The sequence below is a fragment of the Melospiza melodia genome, chromosome 1 (genome assembly GCF_035770615.1).
Source record: "Melospiza melodia melodia isolate bMelMel2 chromosome 1, bMelMel2.pri, whole genome shotgun sequence".
NCBI lineage: Eukaryota > Metazoa > Chordata > Aves > Passeriformes > Passerellidae > Melospiza > Melospiza melodia.
In genome coordinates, this window is record NC_086194.1 from 162,486,443 (window position 1) to 162,507,352 (window position 20,910).

Here is a 20,910-nt window from a genome sequence, read left to right on the forward strand (position 1 = left end):
CTTATTTCCTCCATCTGTTGCTCTGGCATTTGTGTGAGGCTCTACACAGTCCTCCATGAGGGTTACAAAGGTGGAGCTGGAGTTTTTATTCCATGCTCATTCCCTGTTACAGGAAAGCACTGCTATGAAACCAAGCATCAGTTGGAATGCCCAGCCACTATCTCAGGGTCAAGACAGCTTGAAGAACTAGATGGAAGCACCTTGCTTGTGTTACAAAATCTAGGGGGAAAGTCTGGAATGGGAATAACTGGGAATAACAACAAAACCAGCAATATGGATGGACAGAGACTTGGCTGGAAAAATGAACAGGAATTGGGTAATAGCTCTCAAGTTGGAGGAAAGTGAGTGTTCTGGAAGATAGGGAGAGGCTAAAAAGCATGTGCTCAACAGCCCAATGACAAGAATACTTTCTCTGATACTGAATTTAGGATGTATCTAAATATTTCTCTGTGTTGTTAAATCCATCAGAACAATGTCAATTTAGGAGGAATTGTTGTAGTGGATCAAAAGTTTCTGCTCTGCTGAAAAACAAATAGGCTCACATGACTGAATTTTATTTTACCTTTTAAGAAAGGGAAGACTAGAGAAACTCTGGAGTTAAAAAAATCATATCAGCTGTACAACACCCAGCTTTAAAAGCTCCCTTATCCTCAAACCAAAATTATTTGTGCAGTCTGAACACTGGCAGTTCTTAATACTGAGCTTTTAGCTGGCGGCCTTACCATTTTTACAGCAGTTATTCCAGTGCTAGAAAAGCACACACAGAGCAATGCCACAGCTTCACTGTAATTAAATTAAGAAGGACTCCTTGGTTTTCTCTGCCCAGTCTGACCAACCTATGGTAATTTTAAACTTTCTCATGAAAATTCAGTTAAAACCCATCATCTGCTGTGGTGGGAAGACAGGCCAGCTATTGCAGCAAGTTCCCTGTTCCGTGTTCCAGTGTGATGGCCTGGCTGCTGGGCTGTGCCCCTGCCAGGGATATTCCTGTGGGATCAGGTGTCCTGGCAGAGCAGGGCAGGATCCTCGCTAGCCTGGCTCTGCAGTCGGAGCTGCTGCTCACTCTGCAGACACACAGTGGCTGTTTCCTCACAAGCACTTCCCAGCTGGAATCCACAGGATGCCTTCAGTGCCCTTGGCAGTGCAGTGCCTGCCTGCCAGCCCTTCAGCTGACGTACACACAGCCCGTGCTGACAGACCTGTCACACACTCCTTGAGGCAACTCTTACGTCTCTTGCTTTGCTCACTATTTTCCACTGCCTGGAAGGACATACTAATACTTTATGCTTACAGGAAATGTGGAAAGCTTTCTGAGCCCTTGTTATTCATTAATCTGGCAAGCTATTGCTGTATTAAGGTGATAAATGGGAAAACTGAGGCACAGAGCAATTAAATGACTGATCTATGACAAACACTGTAACCTGTGGACGAATCTGGAGTAAAAGTTATGAGTACTGAGTGTAAATACGTTCAGCACCTCAGACAAACGTTCCTCTTCAGAGAGGAAAAAATTCAGGAAAAGTGCTACTTCTTACTATAGATACCATCTGTGTATGTTTGGGCTGCCACCAAAGGAAAATGACCTTTGGTCCCTGAATATCTTTTACCCTGCTGTCTTTATCTGACTGTTTCAAGTAGTTGTAAGACATTTTGTATTTGATTATCATCTAGAGGCTGTTAATTTGGCCCCATTTCTCCTTTCTGAGCTTTCACAGCTCATAAAAAGTCAGGTTGATTTTTACACCAACTAGATAGTACACTGATTCACCAGTCAGTCATGGCAAGACTCACTCCCTTTTGGTTCCCTAGAAAATAATTTCCCTACTTATCTGCCAGTAAAGATTATACTGCTCCACTGCAGTTCAGTGAGGTAAGCAGTATCTACCTGCAGTTTTTAGAGGACTGCAGAGAGAGAAAGCAACACAGAAAGGTGTCCATGCAGTGCTGATATCATTGCTGATGAAGGCAGCTTGTGTGCTTGCAGCAAGAGAGTGATTACAGGTGAAAGTCTCCATCTCTCACTGTGCACCTTCTTTCCTTCCTTCAGCTGCTGATTCTCACCAGTTGGGATAGATTTATTTTTTCCCACATAGAGCTGGTGAAGAGGACAAGAGGTAACAAGGAACAAAAAAAAAATCTAGCAGATGTTATGCAAAAGCCCATATCTGTCAAATACAATTCTTCTTAATGGAGTCTCTCTTTTCTTTTTAACAGATGCCCTAAAATGGGCTGTAGCCATGTTGATGTAAAAGGATCAGATCTTGTACCAGATGAAATACTTAAAAGACTGATTGACAGTCAGAAAAAACAAAGCTGGTCAAGCCTGGACACGTGAGCTGGATATGCTACTGCCACAAAGAAAATTTGTTATTAAAGGTCCTGTGAGATAAGTTGCTGATTCTAAATAGGTTGTATAACTGATTGTTATGTGTTAAGTGTTTCATTTATAGGTAAATCATTGTTAAATGTTTCATTTATAGCCAAAGTTGAAGGTCTCTGCTGTAACTGAAAGCATTTTTTGAAGTCACGAATATAAGGAAGTCCAGTTAAACTTGTTTGGGTTTTTTCTACCTTCCTGAATTTCTAAAAGCTTGCATTTGGTAAATAAAGTATGTTTTGCAGCATTTAAACTTCCTTTTCAGTGTGCTAGTTTCTTCAATATATTAGAGATGCAGATCCTGCCAGCATTAATGAGTGCTTTGCTCTGTGTTGCAGATAGTTCTGTCACTGTCTCTGTAACTACTGGGCATGGTTGGAGTAGGGCACTGTGACCAAGGATTTTCAGTGCTTGGGACCATGCCCATGTTGTAACACAAACCTTGGAGATGAATTTGCAGAAAGTGTTGCACACTTATACCTTGTTTGTGGCCACGGAGAACAACCACTCAGCTTTGAGGATTTGGCCTTGTTTTTTTATAATTTTGAACTCTCTGCCCTGACTTAGGCTTTTATTTTGACATTCAGAAGCATTTAATTCAGGTTTTTTTCATTTGGGAGTCCCAGAAGGCTTTACCTTAATGTTGTAGGCTAGAAGACTACAATTATTTACAGAAGTATTCCAATAACCAAATTTCAGATAGTACAAACATATTGTAACCATATGCCTTGGATTGAAAAACAGTTAAATCTTTTTATATAATCTTCAGATATCTATGCTTTTGGGCACAGATCCAGAAAAGAACTTAAACTTTGTGACACTATTTATTGCCTAAATTGATCTGAACACATCAGGCAGGTAAGGCATATATATACATGAATTAGAAATAGCCATAGGTAAAAGAAGCTGCCTTGGCAGTCAGATGACAATTATCTCTTGGCATATGTAAGCAGAAAATACAGGTTTCTTTGTGCTTTGGGATCCTTAGTGGGCTAGATGGTGTTTTCCTATGTAATTTTTCTGAATTTACAATCTGACATTTAATGTAAAATGTAGCTGAGGTACCCATGTACTAAGGTTTCTACTCTGGGTTACTGTTTGCTAATAGCTCTCCTTTCATAGACCATTATTAACCCCAATTGCACTTAAGAGCACAAACCACTTCAAGCTGAAAATTGTTATTTTGTAATTGAAGAATATTAATCTGCAAGCTGATTTCATAGCTGAAAAAGAGAACTGAACCATTATTGCTTGCACTGGGCTTTTGTGTTCAAAACACTTCATGGGAATTGGCTGGCTAATTTTCATTATGTGGTCTAACCCTGAGGTCCATCCTTCCCCAGCTCTGCAGTGAGCGTGGGTGCTTCTGCCATGGAAGCCCAGCTGAAACAGCTGAAAGGGACTGGGGGGTGGTGGAGCAGTATGTACCTGTTTGTATTTTTGTGTGTAAAATCTGGTCCCTTTTAAAATACCTCATGGCTCAAACCTGTAGTTTTTAAGGCGGGTCACCCTTTTTCAGTTAAATACCACAAGGGAGGATGTTAACAATAGCATTTTTCAAAAAAACAGGGAGGGGGAGGGAATGTCCTTTTTGTTTCATCTTTAAGATTGTGGCTAAATTTATTCTTGAACCATTACTAAGCAGAATATCAGAAACAGAAACTTGCATTGGTTAAATAAGCTCTGCAGCTTCTGGCAGAAGTGCATTAAGATTGTCCTCTTGGATCTAATTCAATCCCTAGTGATAAACAGCCTCCCAAGTTTTCAGATGCAAAGATGTACATACATTTTCCATGGCCACAAGTGCTGCACCTCAAATTTAGTTTGTGTTGGTGTTTGAGTGTGCCTTCCAATAACACATAACATTATAAATGGAAAATTATACCCAGATTCCTACCAACAAACTGGTGGCAGCAGGTTTGGTTTGCTACCTGTGGCATTTGTACCAGTATAGCCTTGGATTGCTGCAGTTCCTGATACGGTTCATTGCCCTCGTGTTCCAGTGAGTAATGCTGTGAGGGAGATTGCTGTCTTGGTTACACCTTGTTGTCCTACGTGAAAAAGAGACTTGACCCATCACAGTGCTGCACTCAGCCTCTGTTAGCCAATCCACAGGTAATAAGGTGGACTGCCTGCTTAAGATGATGCAGCTGGGAGACAAAAACCAAACAAATCTGAAGCAACACTTTAAATGAAAAGAACAAATAGTCAAACAGTCACTTATGGCCACTCCAAGAGGAAAGGTATTTTTGGATGTTCATATTCCTGCTTCAAAGTACATCATCTTCCTTCTCTCCTTTGCTAGCCTGAGACAGGCAGTGTCAGTGAATCAGAGAAGCTGAACAGCAAGTGAAGTTCTGAAATCCTTCTTGGTTTCACCTGAAAGAGATGGCATCACTGGCCTGCCTAGCTTTAATAACAATCACATCTGAGGTGAACAGGCATGTGTATTTAAATAGAGGTAGGTTTCTTTCTTTTATCAGCAGAGATGCCTCTTTTAAAATATGACCATGTTATCCAGGAAAAGACAGATACTTGTTCACTTGTGCCAGCGTGGCTGGTGAGAGTACTTGAGTCCCATTAGAATCAGTGATGCACCACACAGATTCAAGTGCTAGAATAAACTGCCTGTGTTTACTGATATCAATGAAGTTTTCACCAAAATGTTTGGCATTTCTGAATTTAAACTATATCATAGCACCCAAGGAATCCTAGAGTGATGAATGGTATTTTTTTTTTCTTTGAACTTGGAACTTGAGCCATCCTGCTGATTTTGTCATGGCCGGTTCTCTTCTGTTGGTTCTTACAAGTAATTTTCCTCCTTAAATTGAAAGATTCCAGGGTTGGCCATCAGCATCCATTGCAGCTGGCTCTTCTCTTAACTAGGTAGGTGGACAGAGTGACCGTGGCAGCTGGGGAAGGCTTCTGTGCCTGTCAGCTCACCTGGTGCAAGATACAAACCACTACTGATTCACTCGGGTGGCTGCACTTAATGGCAGCTCTTTCCTCTTTCATTTGCAAAGTTCAGGGTTTGTTGTGCAGTTATGATCTCTCTGTTCCCACATGTCCCACATTTCCCCTAAACTCTACTCTGGGAAGAAGTAGCTTGAAAGAGTTAAAGAATAAAAATAAGTGCCTGTGATGAATAAGCTGTACGATCTGTATGATTCACATAGTGGAAACTCAACAGCAGTTAAACCTTCAAATCTTAATCTGCTTTGGCTATAAGATATCATATGTAAACAGGCATATGTTAACAGTTCACAGGGTAATTTGTGTCTCATTGTCTGACGTCAGAAATTTTGCAATGATATTTTTTAAAAGAAATTCAGAGGTCAGGTGTTTGTTTTTTATTTTCTTTTTCCCATAAGATGTGCTTTACAAATGCAGCAAATCTCAGGGTAGCTGAGAAGGATCTGTCACTGAAAACTGGTGAGAATCTGTCTCTGCTAGAGAAGTTCCACGTAGTATTTTGAAGGTTTAAAGAAGTGTCTAGGCAAATAGTGAATTAAAGGCAAGAGAGATCCACGTACAACAGCTTTCAGTGGCACCCTGAGGCACAAGCCATTAACACTTGCTCACTTAAGCTTGCTCTCTCACTTGAACAGATTCTTCCTGTGAATTCTCCATTTTACAACTAGAGAGTCTGAAGTTTTCAAATCAGTGAAGCCATGACGAATAAAGATAAAAACTAATCAGGCAGGCATCTCATGGAAGATTTAGCACACTTGTGCTAAAAGGAGTGCACATACCTCTGAATCAAGGACATATTCATCATTACTGCTCTGGAGCTGTGATCTTATTCATTCTAGAAGAATCAAAAAGACTAAGTCAGTGCTCCCTTGAGAAATACCCGGAGCAAAAGCAGGGGCTGCAGGAAGTGATACTGATGACTCAACAGCCAAGGCCAACACACTGCCTTATTTTAGACAATGTCCTCTTGGATACTCATGTTTCCTCATGAGTGGCTGATGACAAAGGTCTTACCTACCTGTGGTCACAAGTACCTCATGACATTTTTCTCAAGAATAGCTCCAGTACTGTGGCCAGAACCAGCTTAGAATTCGCTGTGCAACTTTATTAAGTTTCACTGCCATTTCAAGTGAATCTTAATCCTCACCTTCCCTAAAAATCTTCATGTATGGATCCTGCTGTGTCTGTTAACTAAACATTTGCCTAATGGATAGTGCTTTATTATACAGTGAAGAAGATGCACTTAGAAAAAGACTTCCTGGAATGGAAAATGTAAGAATATCCCAAGGACAGGTCTTCCTTTCTGTTACTACAGCCAAAGCCTTAAGCTGATGGCTCCTCACTACAGGTACTGATGGCAAATTCCAAGTCTTCCATAAATAATAATTTATTTGCTGGTCATAAAGTACTTATTGTTAATATATAATATTTCAAACACCTGACGTGGTCACAGAAGGCTCAGAGGAGAATCCTGTGTGTAGGTGCCAGCAGATTCTAGGCTCCCAGCCAGTAACTATAAAGAGCAAAAACATTGGATTGATTGTTAAGCAAATAAAATTCTGAAATGGGTGTACATCATCCAGTAGATACCCATGTATGTGCTTAGCCTCTTGATGCATGAATAATCACAGTGACTTGACAGGACTGCAGCAGTGTGCAGAAAACACTGTGTGTTTCATCATTTCAAAGCACTGCAGAAAAGGCTGTAGTGGGCTGAGAAGAGAGCCTGCCTCTCTTGCTTGTTCTGATGTTAGTCCAGACCCAAAGACAGAGCCTGAAAGCACGCACATGAATTGAATTGCATGGGAAGCTTACCAAAGGAAGTGTTTGCTTGTAAATTCAGTATGAATAGGATCTTCTCTGACCGCAAGGGAAACGGAGACACTCATTCACTGTCCCCTTGTGCAATCCACTTCTGAAGTAAAAACAGGATTTGAGGTCTAAAACCTGAACCTTCACACGTCTTCCAGGCAACAGAAGAAGCCTTCATGCTCTCCAGTTAGCAAAGGAACAAAGTCAGGAGGTGCTGCTCATAAGACTCCTTGGATTTGTTAACAACAGGCTTATCAAAAGGGAATCATTGAGACTTCTGAGCTACAGCAGCCCTGAGAGCAGCTTTTGTGTGGGCTTGAGGGGAGACATCTGAGCACCATTACACTGCACTGCTTTTGATGTCACTACATGCTCGTCATGTGTTTTATATCTCAGCGGTGAATCTGCCGCCAAGTTCCACAGTGTCTGAGGATTGCTGTGGGTTATCACAGATGCTGCTCTGCTATAAAAAACATCACTTTTAGTTCTTTATCACCTGGCCATACGACTATTCTTTGAGCCCCATCTGTGCAGGGTAATTCTGTACACCATTAGATTATAGATGACATGCTGGTTTTAGATTGTTGGCTTTCAGTCTGGCAGTAGTTTAATTTTCATTACATGGCTTGAGATAACTTTAAAAATAAAGATACTGATTTTTCATCGTTTACCAATAGTTTAATATTAGCCAAAATATTTGTGTTCCTTGCCTTTCTCATCCAGTAACTAAAATAAAGACCTTTTCATTTTTTTCTGTGGCAAGCAGCCAGTTTATTTATAAGTGCCCTAATCTAATAGAGATTTATTCAGTGTGTCCCATGAGACGTACTGTCAAAGTTACCAGACCTGTCCCAAGCACTTGGGAAGTGGGGAGATGGTTACACAATTCTCATTGCCTCTGGCTGCTCTAGTTATAGAGATAAAGGGTCAGAGAACTGGAGCAACAGTGATAATTTTGTGAGCATCTAAGGAAAAGCTGCTGCTCAGGTGAGTGTAAGCACTGGCTGAGGACAAGGCAGGTAGATGCTTGAAAACCATGTAACAAAAATTCCCTTAAATAAAATAAGAGAAATGGGAGGATCAATGCCTGAGCACCAGGAATTCTGGATTCTTCAGTCTTCATCTCACAGATGCACTAAGCTGCTTGTCTGTTTCAAAAAAGAGAAAAAATATATGAAGAGCAATATTCACCTTGCCAGATTCCTGGCAAATCTGTGCTATGTAAGACCTTTCCCTCTGCTAGGACGTGCCCATTCTGTGATACACATCCCACAGGCTCTTTTTTCTGCTGCAGTCCCAGATCTTTGCCTAGCAGCTGGGACTCCAGAAGTGAGGACACAGCCAGCAGTCCTGCTTGCTTTGACTGGCCTTTTCCAAGGCAGGATCTACTTTTTATAACTATTCTGCAATGTCCTTTGACTGAGAGCTCCTCAGACTTTGCTAGTGTTGGGAAGGTGTCTGTTGCACACTGTTATCCTTTGTCAGGCATGAAGTCTACTGAACTCTACTTCCAAAGGTCATCCCTGCCCACCTCACAGGTACCAAGTCCCTTTGGAACATCTGAGTGCTGGTTCCGTGTATTCTGCTGGCTCACAGCAGATTATTTTTTCTGGTACTTGGATAGCAGGACTCATCCACAGAGTCAATGTTTTATCCCAGCATTAGGTCTGTAATTGTGCACTGATCTGTGCTCCACAATGATTTTCAGTGCTGTCCACTGGAGATGTGTAACATTGCCCTGGTTCATTTTGAAGGGCTGTAAAGCCATTCAGGCTCAAATTCACCACAGGCACAACTGGGAATTACCATGACAGAATTCATCACACATGCTAAGCAGGTAGAGCCTGAAAGGTCTTTTTTGGGGAAGGGGGAGATGGAATGATGAAAGTTTACGCAGGGCATAGAAGGAAGACCTGAAAAGATAGCTTTTGATTTCAGGAGGAGACTAGTGCTTAAAAGCCAGTGTTGTTGATGGCAACAAACACAAGGCTGCTGTGTCAAGCGTGGTAGCTCCATTTTCTGCAAAAATCTTAGAATACTGAAATCTTGCAACACTTTTTCACAAATCTCTTCCTGGAATTCCTCCTGTTCTCAGCACTGGTTCCTAACCACACCAGGGCTGCATGCAAGCACTGGCAGAGGTGGGCAAGGAGGACAAGTTTCAGCCCTTTGAGAAGGAGCAAAAGAACATGCCATGTAGGTCATCAGATAACATCCTTGGCATCCCTTTTTTTTTTTTTATTATTCTTAATTTTTGCATTTTGGGGATTAGCCAAAATTAGAAAAACCAGAAAAGCCAACGTGGGAATCCCTTCTCTGCTCTGCATCTTGAAATGAATTTGGTGGGGATGGAGGGAAGTCTGGATGTGGATTTTTTCCTATATTCTGTACGCAAAACATAATACTAACTTGAGTAATAATTGCTACTATATGTTCAGCCATGGCATTAAGGCTTTGAGTACTGAAAGCATGCCAGGCATTTTAAAGAAGCACCAGAGGTCTCCTTCTGTCAAGAACTTCACTCATTTTTCAGAGACCTGGGAGATTTAAGCTTTGGTTTGTCTCAGTCAACTGTAGTTCAGCATATACAGTCAGCTAGAAGAGGGCACCCACCAGTGCTTGTGGGATGAATGCCCCAGGGGTTATCTTTTCCTGGCCTTTGGGAACTGCTCACCCAGTTTTAGGGCTCCAGTTAGCAGGGACAGACATACAGAGCATGAAATTGCTGGAGTCCCTGTGAGGAAAGGCTGCCCAGGCACCAGGAGAATGTGGCAGGACTGTGAGGTACAATGCTGTGTGTACTCTGCTCTCCTCACATGCCAGGTGGGTTTGGGGGAGCCAGGATGACAAGAGGTGCTTTTTTCCCTTCCTCGGGACCAGTGGGTGCCATCTCCCATTTGGCTGCCAATAGCTCGAGCCAAGCCCTGTGCTCAGGTGCCACTGTGTCCCCATGGTGTGGACCTAAGGTTTTAGATGGATGGGAGGCTGGGCAGGTGAAGGACACAACTTCCAATGTATGCAGCAGATCCTTGGTACAGCCTCTCCTCAGCAGGGACAGTGATCTGACACAGCAGCTGAGAGGGATCTTTGGGAGGGTGGGAACACCTGACACCTTCATTCCTGCTCACTCTGCATCTCAGTTCTGAGAGAGCTACAGGGGACACCGGCACACACTACTAATGCCCATGAGAACCTTTATGCTGGTCCATTGCTGTTTTGTGCACACCTATTTGTTTTTGTCTGCACCCCTTCCCTGTCCCCAGAGGTTCTGATACCCTTCCCCCCCACCCTGCACCTTCTGCTGTCTCAGATGGAGGAAGCGGCCTACACATGTGGCATCCTACCAGCTAAATTCACCCAGCAGCAGCATTCCAATCATTAAACTTCCAGGAAGGGAAAAGTAAAACAAAAGGTCTGATAGATACTTGCATGTGTTTTACCTATAAAGAGGAACCAAATGAAATAGCATGCTTTGAGAGTTGTGGTGAATCACTCAGAAACAATCTGCAGGCATTAATGGAATTTTATTTCTGGGGAAAAAAAAAAAGAAAGAAAGAAATGCAGGCCCTGGGATATCCCTTTATGGCATATGAGTTTTATGTTTAAATGCATTAATGGGACTGCTATGCTATGAGTCATCCTGCACAAGAGTTTCATGTGTTTCTTAAAATACACTAGAAGTAGCTGAAGGCATGCATGGGTTTGCTGTGCAGTTATCTATCAGGAATCTGAGCAAATACCTGCACACGTGGCATCACAGGCTTCAGAGCTGGGTGACCCATCCTCACTCAGCCCTCTCTGCCTCTTGCACAGACCCAGGTTGGGGAAACCAAAACAGACGAGGAGATGATCCTACTGAATAACAAAAACGCAGGGTCCCTGTGTTAATATTAGGGAAGCTTCAGCGCTACATTACAGAAAATTTGCATATATAAAAACAGAAAACTGGAGAGTTTCCTTCTGAAGCATTCTTGTCAAAACTACAGCAGTTTTTTTTGTTTGGTTTTTTTTTTTTTTTTCCCCGGGGATGATTTGTTGTCTGGTTTTGTCTCTTTTTTTTTTTTTTTTTTTTTTTCTTTCTCCATTTACTCCCAGTCCGTGCTGTAAGTCTATTTACTACTCCTTTAAAGCCATGCTGTTGAGCTGTGTGCAGCTCCTCTCAGTCTGCTCCTCGCAGGTCACTGCAGCTGCTGGCGGCTGCCTGGGTCTCCGAGCTATTCCTTTTTCGGACAGCAGATATAGTTTTAACATGGGAAACACCCAGTGCCAAGTATTTCTGATGGTGCACGTTACGTCTACGCTTATGAGTAAACGCTTATGCTCACACAACAGCGCTGTGATGCAAACCTTGGGGTGAGGGATGGTTATTTAGTCATTAGTGAAAAGTAAGGACTGTGGCTGGGAACCTGCAGTTGTATGGACGAGAAGATCCTGGAAAGGAAGGTGGCCTCGCTTTCTCGACATAATTATTTAGGGTCGAAGGGGGGGGGTCCCGGCCGCCCCCTTCAAGTCCCGCGGCCGCCCCGCCCGGCGGGCCCGGGGCGCGGAGAGCAGCGGGCGGAGCGGAGCGGGCGTGTCCCAGCCTCCCTCCTCCCATTTCCCTGTGCGTCAGGGCCGGGAGGAGGAGGAGAATCGCATTTTTTTTTTTTTAATTTTTTTTAAAAGCCTCCAACTACTTTAGCGCGGACTCGGCAGCAGATGGTGGACACGGCCCGAGGTTTCGGCGGGGAGAGCGAAGGGATGCGCCCAGCGCGTAGCGCCCGCCTGTAGCTCCGCGCCCGCTCCGCTCCCCCCATGAGCCGCCCCGCGTCCCTGCTGCCGGCCGCCCGCTGCCGCAGCGCCCCGGCCAAGCGCCTGCAGCCCCTGCACGACGGCCCCTCCGAGGAAGCGCCGGCCGCCAAGTGCCCTCGGCTCGCCGAATGCGGCCCCCCGGACTGCCTGAGCGCTCCCGGCTCGCCGTGTGCCCCCGCTTCTCCCGCCGGCGGCGGCGGCGCGGCGGGTCCCAGCCTGATCGCCTCGTACCTGCTGCTGCCGCTGGCCGAGCGGGAGCAGGTGTCCCGGGCGCTGAGCGTCAGCTCGGGCCGGGAGCTGCGCTGCAAGGTGAGCGGGAGCCGCGCGGGTGGGGAGCGGGTGCTGCCGGCCCGGGGACAGCCCTGCCGAACATCCTTCCTCCCGCTGCTCCACGGCCGGGAACGCCCGGCCAGCCCCCGGCGGCGTTTGCACGCCTGCCAGTGAGCCGGGACTCCGGCTTACCTCGGAGCGCCTTCCCCCCAGAGGCTGTGGGAATGGTGGCTTGTTTTAGTTTCCCCCCAGCCTTTCAATGTACAACGAACAGGAAGGGTCTCGGTAGCCGCTCCTGCCGGTCTTGCCGAGCCCTGGCTCCCCTCCAGCTCTCTCGTCATTGTTTGGGGAGAGTTGCTACGCGAGCTGCAGCTTTCAACGCCCTTGAGAATGAATTTGGGTTTAATTTCCTCTATACAGGTGTTCCCCCTCAAACACTACCAGGACAAGATCCGACCTTACATTCAGCTGCCGTCACACAGAAACATCACCGGGGTTGTGGAAGTCATTCTCGGGGACACCAAGGCCTATGTGTTCTTTGAAAAGGACTTTGGGGACATGCACTCCTACGTGAGGAGCTGCAAGAGGCTGAGGGAAGAGGAGGCTGCCCGGCTGTTCAAGCAGATTGTCTCCGCTGTAGCTCACTGCCACCAGTCAGCCATCGTACTTGGTGACCTCAAGCTCAGGAAATTTGTCTTCTCTAATGAAGAAAGGTAAGTGGCTGTCAGCAGCCAGCCCTGGGGTGAGTGGGGAGGGAGGAATGCCACATCCAGAGACACAAAAAGCGTCCCAGGGAGTGGAAGCAGCCCCGTCAGCCGGGCATCACCTGCGAGCAATCCGAGTAGGTCCTCATCACGTGTGTGTAGTAGGTCACGGATCTAACCGGGGCGCGCTCCCTCTTAGATCTTGACTGATGAAAGGGAGGAAGCTCGCCGGGAGCTTCCTCTCATTCAGCAGAAGTTCACTGAAACCCGCTGGCAGACAAAGGGATGATAGTTCAGATGCTCGTTAGCGCCAGAAGATGTCATGTGTGCCACTCATTCAGTGTCAAATGAATAAAAGGCAGAGAGGGAGAGGGGGGAGGCTGAGGTGTTGTACCGGCGGGAGGAAGCAGCCCAGCCGGGGGAGCAGGAGATGTGAGGAGCTGGAGCTCTGGTCCCTCCTTGGGAGAGCTGCCTTGTGACCCACGCTGGAGCCCCAGAACTTGGGTAGGGTCTCCTTGCTGAACCACTCTGCTGATGAGAGTGATGCTGCTGAATCTTTCGAGGCTTTTATCCCCTCTCCACTGCCGTGCTTCCCATGCCCCCCGTGCTGGTGGATCGTGGGCACACACAGGAGGGAAGGTGGGACATGGTTAAATAATGCTTTGGGAGTCCTGCATCAAAGAAAATCACTTTAGTAAAACTTAGCCTAAAGCCGAGGCTCATAGAGGAGATCATAGAATCTAGTTGTTAAATTTAGATTAGGGAAATAATTCAGTATTCCCCTGGAGTGTTTGCTGCTCTTGCAGTGCTTCACCACACATGGCAGAGTCAGAAAAACAGCAAAACTGAATCTGGACTAGCTGCTTATCCCAAGGAATGTTAAAAAACCAAGTAAAAGCTGTAATGGAGTTGTGCTTAATATCATAAAAATGTACGGTGATACTACTGATGCGAAAGAAAAGGGATTTTGTTATGTTAAACTGGGCTAATGATTCTTCAGGATATCTTTTACAAATGTGATAAGAAAATTAACCAGCACGGCCCCTCTGAAACAGCCATATGTTGACACGTAAAGAAAGCTATTCCTTTGAAGGAAACTATTGCAGCTTTTCCCTCCCATAAGAAGATGAAACATTTGTTGAAATGTTACGTTGCTTACAGTCTCGCTCATTTGGAAATAACGTGTTGCACGGGCGATGTCATGTGCATCACATTTGGCAAGAAGAGGGTTAAGCAATGGCAGGCGACGCGGGCTCTGCACAGGTGCAGTTTCAGGGCTCCCGCAGCCAATCCCGGGCCCACGGTTCTCGTTGAGTCATATTTTCCGTTTGCAGAACCAATGGGTATTTGCCGAGGTCAGGCTGAGGACAGGCTGAAGCCAACATATCTATACCCCAGCAGGCTGCCAGGCAGTGCAGAGCCCTTCCAGGGCTGCCTGGTGGCTTCCCTGCCGACGGGGAGCTCCCCTTACCCTCCAAAATAGGAGGTTGGGGTGGACCCATCTCCACCTGGAGATGGTGAGTGTGGTGATACGCTCCAAAAATAAAAAGAATAAATTACAAACTAAAATGAAAAAAAAAACAAAAAGCTTAGGGAAGGCAATGATCCTCATGAGTGCAGAGGGGAGCTGGGCTTTGTGGTTTGTGGAATCGCACAGCTGGATGCTGTTTGCTCAAAGCCTGAACGGCACACAGTGGCTGCAAAGTGCCATGTCACCAATTAACCCCCTGCAGTGGCACCGCAACCTGCGTGGGTAGCGGAGACTCGGTGTTCCTCAAGAGTCCTCTGTGTTGTTAAAATCTCCAGTTAATAAAAAAACATGAGTGTCACTGAATGCTGGCCCGATGCACACAGCAGCACTTCCATTACACATTCCTGGGCGTCTGGGCAACTTCTCTGCTGCAAGTTGAGGTGTTTCCTTTCCCAGTGCCAATGCGAGAGAGAATGGGGCCATGGCAGGGGCTTGCTGTGCTTGCTCACGACTGCTGTTGCTATTTCTCACCTGTGGCTTCCTCTCCTGCCCTCCCTAGGACTCAGCTGCGTCTGGAGAGCCTGGAAGACACACACATCATCAAGGGTGAAGACGATGCACTCTCAGACAAGCACGGCTGCCCGGCGTACGTCAGCCCTGAGATCCTAAACACGACGGGGACTTACTCTGGAAAATCGGCCGATGTGTGGAGTTTGGGAGTGATGCTTTATACCCTGCTGGTGGGACGCTATCCCTTCCATGACTCGGACCCTAGCACTCTGTTTTCCAAAATCCGGCGTGGACAGTTCTGTATTCCTGACCACGTCTCCCCCAAAGCCCGCTGCCTCATCCGCAGCCTCCTGCGGCGGGAGCCTTCCGAAAGACTCACTGCTCCAGAGATCTTGCTTCACCCTTGGTTTGAGGCAGTCTTGGAGCCTGGATATACAGACCAGGAGACGGGAGCTGCAGATCAGATTGTCCCAGAATATCATGGAGACAGTGATGATATCAGTTCCTTCTTCTGCTAACCCCGAAATCTCAAAAACCTCGTCGGTTCTTACCTCCGGCATCTTTGTAGGGTTTCATTTTCCCACTTCTGCAAACTCAGCTGCATCTTAAAGTGCCAGTATGGTCAGAAAAGTGACCTTGTCTAAATGAATGCCACCCTGGAGGTCTCCGCTCCCTAAGTGTACTCAGAGTTCCATCCTCTTGCTCTGCTGGTCGGTCCCACCAGCCCCGGAGGACTTGTGCAGCCTTGTGAGAACTGTCTGGCTCTTCTGCCTCCCGCATCCTCCTCCGCTGTAACTGGTCACATCTTGGCTGCAGAGTCTTACGTCTGGCAAGGTGTGGGATGGAAAGGCAGCTCCTTCTGCTTTCCTGCAGCGGCTGCAGAGGTGTGGAGCCCTGGCCACGATGTGTAGGGGCAGAGGGGCACATGGCTGACCTCTGCCTGAACAAATCTGACAGAAATGGTTAAAAGGGGAATCGCCTTGGTGCGCCCCAGCAGCCAGCTCACCAAGCAGCTCTCTGACTGTAAGCACACGTTAATGAGGGAATGAGGTCTTCACCCACCACAGCCAGCTCTCTGCTTGTGCTGCTCCTCCAGCTGATCCTGCTTTCAGAGGCGTGAAGCTCCTAGATCTACCCGTAGGACAAATCACTGCTGTGGCTCTTTCTGAAGCAGAAACCAGTGGATCTTCCAGCTGGATCCCTTCTGATTCCATTCGCTGTCCAGGAAAGCGTTTTAAATAGACTTAAGCCTTGTGTTACCACGGTGTAGCCTATATAACTTAATGCCCTCAGCGAGCTTGTCAAGTAGCAGGTCTCGTTAGCTCCGAGTGCCAAAACGTATCCGTTTACCAAACCGTAACACTATCGGCTGGGGCACCTTCCCCTGGAAAGGATGAGGGGTGTCTTGTACAGTACCTGTAAACATGGCCATGTTTTTCAACCAGCTTAACTCTTAAAAATAACACATCACCTCCTCTTTCCCCCTCCACCCCCACAAAAAGTTAGTCTTAGGAGTAAAATCTCCGTACACCCTTAGTTGATTATTCAGGTATGCTGTTTGCCTCCAGCTTCCCCCACCTTTTTTTTTTTTTTTTAAATTTTTAAAATTTTGTTTTGTTTTTATTTTGCATGATTATTCATAGTCTTTCCAATATGTGTGAATAATGAATATATCTGAATCATTAGCTTCCTGGGTTGGGGGTAAGTAAACCTTAGTCCTGCCTAAGATTTCTGCTTAGTTTCACATGTGTCCAGTGGTTTATGCAGAGATGTCCATTCACCTTAGGCAAGAGTGTGGCTTCTAAAATGGCCGTGAGGTGGGTGATACACGTTCCCAACACCACCCAGTTCGAGTGAAGTCATTTTAAGGGTTAACCCTGGCAAGCTGCGGTCCCACCACGCGTTGCAAGAATACCATGTATACCTCATGGACTGTGTACTTTGTACATACCTTACTGTTTGGGGTTTTGTTTTCTTGTTTTGTTGTACTTTGTCTTTATAAGAGGTGTCGAAGAGCAGTTCAATGTGAATTATTGTTGGCAATACTAACTTGACAGAATCATGAGCATTAAGAGCAGAGCGCTCCAGCTCTCCGTTGCACTAAACCTCTCATGATTGCTTGACATTTGTATCTGTGATACAGTTTAACCCTTCTATGAAAAACAGTACATTTGTATATATTGGTAGAAAATTCTGCCAGAAAAGCTAAAAACACTATGTCCAATTTGTACATATGTATATGTCTGTGGAAACCTGGATGATAAAGTCTGACTTGTAGAAAGTTTTAATAAACTTGGTTTCATAATGTTTGTCCTCAATTCTTGTGGTGTCTCAAGAGAAATGCAGCTCAGTGTGTCTGGTTTAATCTGAAAAAATGGGGTTTGGCCTAAGAGACTATCAGCTCCTCTATGGTCTGTATATGCATTCCATCATGCCTTAGCCTGAACTCCCTCAACTCAGCCTGGGATTGAATCCCCAGGGAGAGTGGGGACAGGGGATGGATCCTGCCTCTTGTGAGGTGGAAAGGGCTTGGGATGTCCCCAGGGTTATGTGAAATGGATTATCCTACTCTTCTGATAAACAAGGGAGAGAGGAGTTAGGGCTCTGCCTCTGAATTTTAGAAACCCTCTTGCCTTTCAGCCCATGCATTTGTTTCCCTCTGTGCCCTGTGAGCAGAAGATGCTGTGGCACAGCAGGGCTGTCATCCTGCACCTGTGTGCCTGGCAATGTGATGCTTCAGCCAGTGGAAAATCCGATCTCGGATGTCTAAAATTGAGCAGCCAGAAGGAGAGGCAGTAACCAAGAGCACTGGTGTTACAGGGAGCTACAGCTCGTGGGCAGAGGCTTGACCCTGCTGCTGGGAGGCAGCACGGTGCTCTCATTAAAACCAAGGGAAGGATTATTAGAGCTGCTTTTCTTTGTGGTGAGAAGAGAGAAGTATAAATAGCTGCAGTATCAAGGTTAGAGAATGTGCTTTCCTGAAAGAGATCAAGCCACCCTTGCAATCCACCCGGAGTGGTGAGATCATCGCTCACAAGTGGAAAGGAGGAGGAAGAGAGTCTTGATTTTTATTTATACTTTGCCTCATGTTTAACTTTGTCCTTTTGCTTGAAATCTGTTTAGTGGAGCAACTGCTTCTAGGCAGCTCCTTGAGCAGGAGCAACTTTAAAAACAGCTTTTACTTTTAGAAGGGGAGTGGAAAGTGAAAAGGAGGGAAAAGGGACCTGGTCAGTGATAAAGCAAAGTGCGCTGACTCTCATGAGTTACCTTGACTCCCACTCTGTGAAGCCAGTGATCTGTGCAGTAAGCATATTTTCTTAGCACTTGCTGAGTGAATGTTAGACACCAAAATATCTCAAGTTACTTTACTGATGTCATTCTTGCAAGACTTGTAAAAATATGCACACTGCATAGCCTGGCTGATTAAATTACCCCCTGCCCTACCATGCTTTCAGGCTTGGACAGGAGCCCTGATGCATCCTTTCAAAACAGCTGCAGGAGGTTTGTATTAAAGTGAAACCTCAAAAACTTTCAAAAAAACTTTTTTCTCCCCCTTGCAGTTAAGTCACCCTCAGTAGGTGAACGTGTAGGTCATCCCGTGACTTTGTTTCACATGAGCTGTGCTGCAGAGCAATTAAAATAAACGCCAAATTGTAGTAACATCTGCAAACAGCCTCTGTATTGCTTTAGGGATTATAATGCAACATCCGTTTGTACAGCAGAATAAATTGCTATTGCTTCGTTACCCCATCGTTTGTATTATTGTATACAAAGTTTCAGAACGTGTTGAAAGAACCAGCATATTAAGTGATTAAACTTTTGATGGTGGGTGTGAGAACTTTGATTTATGCAATGCACACATTTCTTTTTGAGAGAGTCATAGTTTGTCTATTTTTAAATGGTCCTTTTGGCTGAGGACCACATGAATCTCTTAGGTATTCTGCAGACCTAGTCACCATTTTCACCTTGAAATTGCCCTCTCTGAAAAGTGCTGTGAGACTTCAGTCCTCTGTTGTTGCTAAAAACACAGGAAAAGTTGAGGTTTTTCACAACATCCTGGTCTCCATCCTAAGCTGGCATTGAACCACCTCCCAATCAGGATGGATCTTACATCCTAAGTATGTGTTTTTATCAACTCTCGGTACTTCAGCTGCATTTTAGGCACCAGTTCAATAATTTTCTTTTGAAGTAGCACAGCAGAATTTGTAAACCAGCTTCCTCTGAAAGTGCCAGGTAAAACAGCCAGCTCAGCAAGCTCAGGTTTAAGGTCAACATCTCTGCCAAGGAGGTGATACTGCTGAGGTTATTTGCAGTCAAAAAGGACTGGTAAAGGTTCAGCTCTACCTATACTAAATAGTGCCCTGGTTTTAGTAGAATACCTTCAAGTTAGGCCAAGGCACTTCTGCAACATTGTAGTATTTATGAAAGCAAAGGGGTGAAAGAACAGGGTTATTTTGTAGATGTACAAGAGGAAAATTCATTGCCCTTGGCTGGATCACAGCGCCCGTGCAATACTCTCCTCTAGCTCTCCTTTAATGCACTGAGGGCAGGCCTGACAGATAACTTGAGAAACACTTATTATTCCAGCAGTGCTGAGTGCACTCTGTCAAGCAATTCTCAACAGATTATATCTTTATAGAAAACCAAGATTTTTTCCCTACTTTTCTCATGCTGTTGCATTCTGTCAGGGGAAAAAGCCTAACATTCAGCCTTATGGCAGTGCACAGATTTAGCAGCACAAATACTTCTTATAAAGATGTTTTTCTAGTGAGCATTGAGAAGAATAACTTGACATATAACCATGGTCTGAATTAATCCCTTGCAAAAAATGGCTTTGTTAAATGCAAAGTCACAGAAGTATTGTTGATAAAAGTACTGTGAAATTTGCAACAGTTCTTGCCATGATTCCTCCATAACTTGCAAAATCCTTTTCTCTAAGTGAAATCCAGTGTTCAGATTTCAGACAGGATCAACTTTTGTTGCAGCAAAATGAGAAATACTTCAGGATATGAGTTCACAGCAGCATCTTTTTCTTCTTTTTGTGAAGCCAGCTATTTAGAAAATGCCTTAAAGAAAACTCATTAGTTTTCATTGCCCTGCATGTATTTATTTACAGTATTTAACCAGCTAAACAAGCTAATGTGCAGCACTTCATTTCCTAATTTGGCTTTGAAACTGGAGCAGCCGAAGTATCAATTACATTCTGTCAAATGCAAACATTAACATAACTGTATGAAGCAATCATGTTTCTAACAACAGCAAGCACTGCCCAGAGGACCAAAATAAATAAAATTCATAGAGCAAGAGGTAAGGCTTTTCTTTAAGGCAGGATTAGGGCTGGTGAGCGCTTCCCTCTGCAGGGTGTTTGTCTGGCAGGGCTGTGCAGAGCTCCAGCTGAGGTGCAGGTGATTAATAAGGCACTGGCTCACCAAGGGCATGTTCTCATCACGGCAGGTGTGGATTTCTGCCTGCAACTTCCACTGTTATTAATGGTTAATTAATGTGTAATTTGCACAAAGAGATGAAACTGGGGCCTTGGCGGTGTGTTGTGAGCACACACACACAGGCTTATCATTCGAAGAAATATGAGGGTGACACCAAGGGTGGATGACAGAAAATAAGTGTGGTGTGAATCAGATGCCCTGTGTTTATGATACGGCGCTGTTGTGGGAAAACATTCACCTCCATCAACTGCCGTCCCCTGCCAACAACAAAAGTTGAGTTTGATAAATTATTAGTGGAGATGTTCTCAGTGGCTTTGCTTAGATTTTACTCCTCTTGCGCAAATTGCAGATTAGGAAAGGATTAAGTAACAACAGTGTGGCTAAAGTATTACACATCGTGCTGGCAAGTAGCCAAAGAATGTAGCATGCAAAAGCTGACATTGCCTAAGAAATCAAATATAGCTCTGGTCACCACAGAAAATGACTCTTCCCCACCACCCAAGATAGTTGCTCAGTTTCTTTCCTGTCTCAGAGCCTTGCACCAGCAAATTGTTCATT

The 20,910-nt window shown here is 45.2% G+C and overlaps 2 protein-coding genes across 2 annotated transcripts in view; both read left to right on the forward strand.

Annotated features, from left to right (window-relative positions):
- NSMCE2 (NSE2 (MMS21) homolog, SMC5-SMC6 complex SUMO ligase) overlaps nt 1-2,630 on the forward strand; it is a 126,651-nt gene extending 124,021 nt beyond the window's left edge. Inside the window, 1 exon segment of the mRNA XM_063174071.1 lies at nt 2,215-2,630. Within this exon segment, the coding sequence (XP_063030141.1) occupies nt 2,215-2,335 (121 nt within the window). The 3' untranslated portion in view covers nt 2,336-2,630.
- Nucleotides 2,631-11,837: 9,207 nt separating this feature from the next.
- On the forward strand, nt 11,838-17,213 carry TRIB1 (tribbles pseudokinase 1). The gene is made up of 3 exons (XM_063174085.1): nt 11,838-12,262; nt 12,644-12,936; nt 14,958-17,213. The coding sequence occupies exons 1-3, from the start codon at nt 11,957-11,959 to the stop codon at nt 15,424-15,426; spliced, it is 1,068 nt and encodes a 355-aa protein (XP_063030155.1). The 5' UTR covers nt 11,838-11,956; the 3' UTR covers nt 15,427-17,213.
- Nucleotides 17,214-20,910: the final 3,697 nt, after the last annotated feature.

Excerpts from the sequence above, each read along its gene's own strand:
- TRIB1 (XM_063174085.1), top strand. The coding sequence starts at position 11,957 with ATGAGCCGCCCCGCGTCCCTGCTGCCGGCCGCCCGCTGCCGCAGCGCC. Across the intron at positions 12,263-12,643 it reads GCCGGGAGCTGCGCTGCAAG|GTGTTCCCCCTCAAACACTA; the intron begins GTGAGCGGGAGC and ends TCCTCTATACAG. Across the intron at positions 12,937-14,957 it reads GTCTTCTCTAATGAAGAAAG|GACTCAGCTGCGTCTGGAGA; the intron begins GTAAGTGGCTGT and ends TGCCCTCCCTAG.